At 41.7% G+C, this 8,596-nt stretch overlaps 2 protein-coding genes across 2 annotated transcripts; one reads left to right on the top strand and one right to left on the bottom strand.

Annotated features, from left to right (window-relative positions):
* Positions 1-184: 184 nt before the first annotated feature.
* On the bottom strand, positions 185-1,698 carry LOC311140626 (large ribosomal subunit protein bL32m-like). The gene is made up of 3 exons (XM_084175757.1): positions 1,542-1,698; positions 1,052-1,230; positions 185-642 (listed from the first exon to the last, which is right to left on the bottom strand). The coding sequence occupies exons 1-3, from the start codon at positions 1,633-1,635 to the stop codon at positions 388-390; spliced, it is 528 nt and encodes a 175-aa protein (XP_084031883.1). The 5' UTR covers positions 1,636-1,698; the 3' UTR covers positions 185-387.
* Positions 1,699-1,734: 36 nt separating this feature from the next.
* Positions 1,735-6,059, top strand: LOC311140625 (proteasome subunit alpha type-2-like). Its single transcript, XM_084175756.1, has 7 exons — positions 1,735-1,821; positions 2,322-2,398; positions 3,469-3,601; positions 3,720-3,842; positions 4,470-4,551; positions 5,447-5,578; positions 5,769-6,059. Exons 1-7 carry the CDS (start codon positions 1,781-1,783, stop codon positions 5,883-5,885), a joined length of 705 nt encoding a protein of 234 aa, XP_084031882.1. The 5' UTR covers positions 1,735-1,780; the 3' UTR covers positions 5,886-6,059.
* The last annotated feature ends 2,537 nt before the right edge of the window (positions 6,060-8,596 follow it).

Here is an 8,596-nt window from a genome sequence, read left to right as displayed (position 1 = left end):
TTTAACCCTCCCCTGAAGGCTAACAAAGACCTAGAACTGATTTTGTTCTCTAGGATATGTTCTATACAAACAAAGTGATGAATGATATGTTCTTTGATGCATCTTTTCTATAATTATTTTTTATTAGACTACCTTTTTAAAAAAGATTTGTGTAACTAATCTCATTGATTAGTGACCTCAAATATATATTTTTTCCCAAATAAATATTTATTCTCATTAACAACAGAAGTATAGCATGCTCCTTATAAAGTGTAGAGGTGTACAATATGTTACATTGTGCCATGTTCCAATAACAAGACAGAAAATAAACCACATTTGAAGGTTCTGTCACGTGTTGATATAAAAAATTAAAACGATACTAATTACTGGTGTGACTAAATGCTATCCTCAATAGGTACGGAACCAGGAGGGTCGTTTTCTGCTTCTCTCCACTATCCTCTTGTCTTTGTCGGACTCCCCTGGACTCTCACTGTCATACAGGACCAGGGTCTCCTGCACTGCTGTGTTGAGAGGCCTGCCCTCCATGGCTTTAATCTGACCTCGGATCAGCGCTGTCTCCTTCCTGATCTTCTCATAACAGAACCCACACAGGATGTGCTTCTGCTTCAGGTGGCCACACTCCACGCACGGCTCAATGTTGGTCTGACAAAGAGGGGGAGGGGGAGAGAGATGGGAGGGAGGGAGAGGGGAAGGTAGGAAGATGGAGGGAGAGGGGGGGCGCGAGAGGGAGGGAGAGGGGGGGCGGGAGAGGGGGGGCGGGAAGGCGGGAGAGGGGGGGCGGGAGGGAGGGAGAGGGGGGGCGGGAGAGAAAGGGCGGGAGGGGGGGAGAGAAGGAGGGGGAGAGAGCATGAACCTTCAGAGAAATCCATTGCCTTTTCGATTGTGTTTATTGCAACGTTTACTAAGAAATTAGTCAAAAGCGTTCACTCATGGCAGCTACCATTACATTAAACATGCTACATACAACTGGACATCAGAGGACAAGAATTACAAGTGAAATGTCACCCAGTGAAACAATACACACTGCACTGAAACAATCCAAAGTGAATACCTTAACTTTGAGCATAAAGCTTGGGTCTCGTCTTCTAGTCCTGTTGATTTCTATTGTTCGTCTCTTCTTGGGTGCTGCCATCCAGAACACATTGTCCAGGAAGCTGGGCTCTGTGGTCCCTTCTTGCTCATCGTGGGGCTGCGGGAGGATGCTGGGGCCATGGAAAGCTAGAGCTGGGGCTGTATAGAAACAAAACACACAGAGACACAATCATATATCAACAATCTATGCAATAAACAGAACCAATGTACTGTATGTCATCACTCATCATACATCTAGTAGTCTACTCATAGATTGATGCACGTATAAAAAAACGTACATCATCATCATAGTTATCTTACTGTCCAACACAAAGTCATAGATTATGCAGGGTAACATAGCTATCATGGAAGTTTTATAACTAGCTAACTTGTTACTGCTAATGTTAGCCAGCCAGCTAGCTAGCTACAGATAAACACAAGGCAGAATGTTGCGTAAAGCTCAAACTCACCAAACTGTCTGTCAAGTCCTGTAGCCTGTATAATTCTGCATTCCAGCTGTAACAACGAACGTCTCAAAAAACACACTAAACCAGACAAATTCATAATTTTTTTGGTTTGCAAGCTGTCTTTACACTCATGTCACACAGCTCACGGTCATTGAATCACAAACGTCATTAAACTGCGACAACCAAAGAACCAATTGCATCTTGTTATTAGTATGACGTGTTATCACCGGTGCTGAGCAAAGATGGCAGAAAGGGGGTACAGTTTCTCACTCACCACGTTCAGGTAACTTTTACAAATGACTGTAGTGGCGAAAGTTTTGCTAGTTTGGGTATTGCAGGAAAACATTGTAAGGAAGAAGGATCGAACTCGAGCAAGTTGTTTAGAAACCAGACTGTTGCTCGCGGTGGTTTGATGCTTTGTCATTCTGTTGCTAGCTAATGTTAGGCTAGTCCTAGGAAGTGTGATTTTTCTAGTTCAAGTTCTTCAAACAGGCAACTTTAATAGCCAACACATTGTCTCTTCATGCCATTTGCCCTCTTTCAGTAATTAAGTGATTAGCTGAGATGCTAACTTTGCAAAAAGGCATCTGGAATTGCTGTTGAAAGTTTAGAACTTTCACTTTCAGTTTGTTGATTGCCTTGGGCGAGAGTGTGAGTCACTAGCTCACGTTACACCAATACATCTAAACACAACAAAAGGATTGGACTGATCAGACCAAGCCTAAAGTATTTGTTTGTCATGACGTTATTAATGGAACGTTTAAACAATTCCCCCCCATACAGCCCATCTGGTAAACTGGTCCAGATTGAGTATGCCCTGTCAGCAGTAGCAGCAGGAGCCCCCTCAGTGGGAATCAAAGGTAAAGAAGACTTTAAACGATAACCCAATATGGCTGCGTTCACACAGGCAACCCAATTCTGATCATATTTTCACTAATTGGTCTTTTGACCAATCACTTCAGAGCTGATCTGATTGGTAAATTAGTGGAACATAATTTTTTTTTGAATCGGGCTGCCTGTCTAAACGCAAACTATGTACTATAACATGTATAAAGTGGTACAACCACCAGGCAATGTCTTTTTATATACAAGATGCATGTGTCCATGGTACCAAACTCTTTTAAAGAGCAACTGCCCCTAAAAACCAACTTCTCGTTTAGAAAACAACCTATGTGCCATCGATATGAGTCAGGAACATTTATTCTGTCAAAATTGACTACAAAGTGTTAATATGATAATTTGGGTCATAAAGTCAGTCTTGTCCAAAACTGATTTTTGTACCGGAGTATGTAAATGAAGGTTGGGTTTATTTCAACCCGGTCCACAGCTGGCAGCACACAAGTTATTATTAATTCGGAGTGCAGCTGCATGCGACCCGATTGTAATGCCTGTGGTAAATGTGCTTTGACTTTGGATATCCCTAAATATTGAAAGTATTTAATGAGAACTAAAAGGTGTGCAACATGAAAATATTGTCTCATTTACATTGTTATTTATTGACGGCCCCTAACTAGCCTCAGATGAGCTATCCAAAGTCGAACCAATTTTGCCACGGTCGCACACCAGCCAGCTGAAGCTAATTGGCGATATAATTTGGCTAACTCTTCCCACCTGCGAACACACACGAGACCCTCATATCAAACCACACCCGATACCAACTCACGTTTGAATTCAGTCATGTCTGATAGCATTTCTAAGGCTATGTTTATAATTTATTTTCACTGATTGGTCTTCTGACCAATCAGATCAGCTCTGAAAAAGATCTGAGGTGAAAAGATTTGATGTGATTGGTCAAAAAATATCAGAATCGGTCTAAACACAGCCTTAATGAACCAAATCTACAACGAGGCCAAATCAGGAAGTTCAGCCGCCCTTTATCAGCATTACAGAAGACAGTCAGATTTTGATGATCTCTTTCTCCCTGTTTAAGCCTCAAATGGAGTCGTTTTGGCAACAGAGAAGAAACAGAAATCTATACTGTACGACGAGACGAGTGTTCACAAAATCGAGATGATAACCAAACATATTGGCATGGTTTACAGTGGAATGGGTCCAGACTACAGGTACATACTGGTGTGTGTGTGAGGGAGAGAGTGAGACTGCCTTTCCTTGAGTTTCTAAATATTGGGTTTACAACATGGACAAAGATGTCTTTGAAATGTATCTCTTGTTACTCTGCAGGGTGCTGTTGAGGAGAGCGAGGAAACTGGCCCAGCAGTACTTCCTGGTCTATCAGGAGCCAATCCCCACAGCCCAGCTGGTTCAGAGGGTAGCCTCTGTCATGCAGGAGTACACACAGTCTGGGTCAGTTCTGTTCTGTGGGTTTCCTCAAGTTTTATCAGGGCTGGCCGACTGAGTGTGCAGGCCTTTGCTCCAACCCAACTGATTCAGCTAATCAAGGTCCTGATGAGCAGCTGATTGGTAGGATCTGATGTGTTAGAGCAGGGCTGAAGGAAAAGCCTAAAGCCCGTACACCCAGTATAGAACCAGGTGTGTTAGAGCAGGGCTGAAGGAAAAGCCTAAAGCCCGTACACCCAGTATAGAACCAGGTGTGTTAGAGCAGGGCTGAAGGAAAAGCCTAAAGCCCGTACACCCAGTATAGAACCAGGTGTGTTAGAGCAGGGCTGAAGGAAAAGCCTAAAGCCCGTACACCCAGTATAGTACCAGGTGTGTTAGAGCAGGGCTGAAGGAAAAGCCTAAAGCCCGTACACCCAGTATAGAACCAGGTGTGTTAGAGCAGGGCTGAAGGAAAAGCCTAAAGCCCGTACACCCAGTATAGTACCAGGTGTGTTAGAGCAGGGCTGAAGGAAAAGCCAAAAGCCCATACACCCAGTATCTTTCCAGGAGGGTTGGCCACTGCTGAGTTACAATATGTTGATAAAGTAGATGTTTATACCTGAATTTCTAGAGTAACATCCTGTGTATTTTCAGTGGAGTGCGACCCTTTGGTGTGTCACTATTGATAGCTGGATGGGATGATGATCACCCTTACCTCTTCCAGTCAGATCCCTCTGTAAGTATGCATGGAAGTATAAACCCACTCTATAATTTAATTGCTTCACTCCTAGGCCGTGTCTAGACTGTTCATGGAGCTTTTGTATTCTCATCAAGGAGTTCTGATCATGGAGTTCCGAACACGTCATGCGTCTAAACCTAAATTTAAATGTGCCGATACCCTTTTCCTGCACTATTTTCAAATGCATAATGTAAACGGTGGAAAGGACTAAATCTGATAACACAGAAAGTTGATGGCAGAACTAAAGGGATTGCAAACGGGTTAGCATAACAAAAAATAGTTTTTCTAAATAAGCTAGCAGCTAGCATTTATGAAGCCAGCAAACACATTCCTCACACACTAGGAACATATTTCCTCCAACATTAAATGAAAAAAGTTGCCTCTTGCTCCCAAAACACACGTGCTGATGACGTCGCCCAGTGTATGCTCTTTCCGTAGCCTGATTGTCTCCAGACTGAGGAGAAATCCGCATAAAAATGTCCCCCTGACCACCTCCTGAAGTGGTCAGTCAGATCTGAACACAATCCGACCACAACCAGTCTTTTCAATGCAATCTTGGTGTTCTGATGGCAGAAGTCGCATGTAAGTGTCAAGTGTAGCCACAGCCTGTGTCTTCTGTACTGTTAAATGTGCATATGTAACGGACGTCACGTTGCTTGCTTAGCGAGTACCACTTCCCCCCCCCCCCCCTATTCGGCTCATACCTGGCTCGAATTCGGGACCTCTGTTTGGCTAACACGTGGCTGCCCTCCTTGACAACTTTCAACGGTTTGAGCCAACCAAAAGGTACCAATTGGATAGCTCCATCTGCGACATTTCAAGCTAGCTGTGTTCTTAACTCCGTTACACATTATTTTTCCGGTACTAACTATGATTATTTTGATATACACAGGGTGCATACTTTGCATGGAAAGCAACAGCGATGGGAAAGAACTACGTTAATGGGAAAACATTCCTTGAAAAGAGATACAACATGGATCTGGAACTTGAAGACGCTATCCACACAGCAATCTTAACATTGAAGGTAATTAATCTCACCTGCAGTTTTAGTACCCTTCCCTCTCAGAAGTATTTAAGAAACATTGTAGAAAATGTGATACTGTGTTTAGGTTATAGTTTGAATACTTAATGATTTACTTTGTCATGTCGTTATATTGAAATCCATGCATTTACTGCATTGCATTAATATTGTTCTGTGTGTGTGTGTTTTAAAGGAAAGTTTTGAGGGTCAGATGACAGAAGATAACATTGAGGTGGGGATCTGCAACGAGGCAGGTTTCAGAAGACTCACCACAGCAGAGGTCAAGGACTACCTGGCAGCCATTGCATAAAATGCCCCCTCCATGGGAGTCATGGCATGGACTACTTCAGATCAGCTGTATACTTTTTACAAACCAAATACAATACAGTTTTTTGCAGTTTAGCAGATTTCTATAATTTGTATTTTTTTCCTCCGGTTATACCTATTCACATACTACTAATAAATTACGATTTATGTAATAATATTTTGTCCTTGCATAAATGTGTTTTCTTCATATAATTTAATGATTTGAAAATTATTTTAATTTATCTCAATTTCTCACTATATTGCTAAAGTGTAAATATACATTTTGCATGAAATTAGTTCCCCCCCCACCCCAATACAGTTCCTTCAAAGTATTCATACAACTTGACTTATTCCATAATTACAGCCTGAATTGAAAATGGATTAAATAGATTATTTTTTTTACCCCATCTACACACACTACCCCATAATGACAGTGTTTTTAGAAATGTTTGCTAATTTATTGACAATGATATGTAAATGAGACATTTCTGTATAAGTATTATTTTCATACCCCTTTCCTATGACACTCCAAATTGAGCTCAGGTGCATCCAATTTCCTTTGATCTTCCTTGAGCTGTTGCTACAACTTGATTGGAGTCCACCGTCCAATTCAATTGTAACTTCGCTGGTTCATTGTTGCCGATGTTAGGCTAGCAAGCATTTTAGCTAGGTAGCCTATGAAAACAAAAAGCGTACTGTATGACAGCCATAGACCATTTTGCCAACATGAGAGGAGGATGGCATTGGTGTTCATCTAGTCTATGAGGGTGTCAACCTTTCTTTTTTTTTTCTTTTTTTTACACAAACAGATATCAGTACCATGGACAGCCACATGAGATTTAACAACAGTGATTGGACTAAATTGTTTTTGGTATCTTTTAAGTTTGTTTTCAGTGTATTAAACTAAGCATATAAAGCCTTGTTGATTTGATGATTAAGTTGAAATGGTGCTGGAATAGTGGAGGCAGTGCTCCTGCTGTCTTTGTGCTGACTTGTGGTAACTCTGTGGTTCTAAAGCAGTAGTTGCTTAGTAAACTATCAAACATTTTGTTACATGCAATATTTGCTTTGTGGACTTCACCGGACAGATCTTGCTCTCCGGTTTTGTGATGAAACAAATGTATGTGCAGTTGAATTTATTCCGCCACTGTGTGACTGTTGTCTTATTGTCACGGCCTTATTGTATATCACAGTGACGTATGAATGATTGGTTATAGGTTGAAATATGTATTTTTTTTACTGGCTTGGCTTCCCTAGTGATTTTACCCACGCATCGCTACTGGGGATAACGGGTGGCGTTAAGTGTTGAGGATCAACTGAAATGTAAGATTCTCGGTGTCTGACTCCTGCCGTTTGGTGCGAGAGCGTTGTGGAACAGAGAAGACACGGTATGTCCTGCTGAGTTTTGATGCAGAGTCTTTACCCAACAAAGTCAAGTTAGGACGTGTCAGTTAACCCGTGAGCTTTTGTCCCAAAACCATTATGGTGTTTTAGGTGCCAAGCTTATGGTCATGTTGCAGCAGTGTGCAGGAGGGCATGAGACAAAGGAATGTGTAGTATCAGTGGAAAAATGTGTGTGTGTTAATTGTAGGGGTACCCATGGTGCTGTAGATCAGTGTCTAGTGAAAGGCAGGTTGAGGTTGCCAGGATCAGAGTAGTACAGAAAGTGTCATATTCTGAGGCAGTGAAGAGCGTAGTAGAGGAAGATGTGTACAGGGCGAGGGATCTTAAGAGGATCCCTGTGAGTAGGCCGAGGCCAATGGAGAGTGATAGGAATAACGTGCCTCAGTAAGTCTGGTTTCTTAGCGTTCATAGCCATGGTTATCAACTGTACTGCAGAAATGGAACGTAAAATCACATAAAATAGATGTTGTGGTGGCAGCTGCAGAGAAGTGCTTGGGTATATGAGTAGAAGAGTTACAAGGTGTGTTGTACGATAGTGTCCCTTCCTCCCAGGCTTCCGGCCTGGTGTAGGATCAGATGAGGCAAAATTAGTGGAATATCGGTGGGGTTTTAATGGCTGTAGGATTAGCTGGGGATGAAGATTTACGTTCCAACAGGTCAATGACCCCAAGCATATAGCCAAAGCAACGAACAAATGGCTTCAGAACAAGAATGTGAAAGTCTTTGAGTGGCCCAGACTTGAATCCCATTGAAAATCTGTGGAAAGACTTGAAGATTGCTGTTTGCTGCCTCTCCCCATCTAACTTAACAGAGCTTGACATGGAATCACTGGTCACTTTACATACTGCTTTACTCATCTCATATGTATATACTGTGTTCTATTTTATTTAGTAAATGCCACTCAGACATTGTTCGTCCTAATATTTATATATTTCTTAATTCCATTCTTTTATTTTTAGATTTGTGTATTGTTGTGAATTGTTAGATACTAATGCACTGTTGGAGATGGGAACACAAGCATTTCGCTACACCCGCAATAACATCTGCTAAATACGTGTATTTGATTTGAGAAAATATGCTAGGAAGAATGGGAGAAAATCCCCAAATCCAGATGTGCAAAGCTGATACAGACATACCCAAGACGACTCAAAGCTGTACTCACCCGCCAAAGGTGCTTCTAGAAAGTATAAACTCAGGGGTGTGAATACTTATGTAAATTAGATATTTGTGTTTTTCATTTTCAATACGTTTGCAAAATTTTCAAAAAACAGGTTTTCACTTTGTTATTATGGGGTATTGTGTGTAGATGGA

This window comes from Coregonus lavaretus, assembly GCF_964263955.1.
Source record: "Coregonus lavaretus genome assembly, chromosome: 13".
NCBI classification, from domain to species: domain Eukaryota; kingdom Metazoa; phylum Chordata; class Actinopteri; order Salmoniformes; family Salmonidae; genus Coregonus; species Coregonus lavaretus.
This window is presented reverse-complemented; position numbering and strand designations above follow the sequence as displayed.

Excerpts from the sequence above, each read along its gene's own strand:
- LOC311140625 (XM_084175756.1), top strand. The coding sequence starts at position 1,781 with ATGGCAGAAAGGGGGTACAGTTTCTCACTCACCACGTTCAG. Across the intron at positions 1,822-2,321 it reads TTCTCACTCACCACGTTCAG|CCCATCTGGTAAACTGGTCC; the intron begins GTAACTTTTACA and ends CCCCCCATACAG. Across the intron at positions 3,843-4,469 it reads CAGGAGTACACACAGTCTGG|TGGAGTGCGACCCTTTGGTG; the intron begins GTCAGTTCTGTT and ends GTGTATTTTCAG.
- LOC311140626 (XM_084175757.1), bottom strand. The coding sequence starts at position 1,635 with ATGAATTTGTCTGGTTTAGTGTGTTTTTTGAGACGTTCGTTGTTACAG. Across the intron at positions 1,231-1,541 it reads AGGACTTGACAGACAGTTTG|CCCCAGCTCTAGCTTTCCAT; the intron begins GTGAGTTTGAGC and ends GTTTCTATACAG. Across the intron at positions 643-1,051 it reads GCTTTATGCTCAAAGTTAAG|ACCAACATTGAGCCGTGCGT; the intron begins GTATTCACTTTG and ends CCTCTTTGTCAG.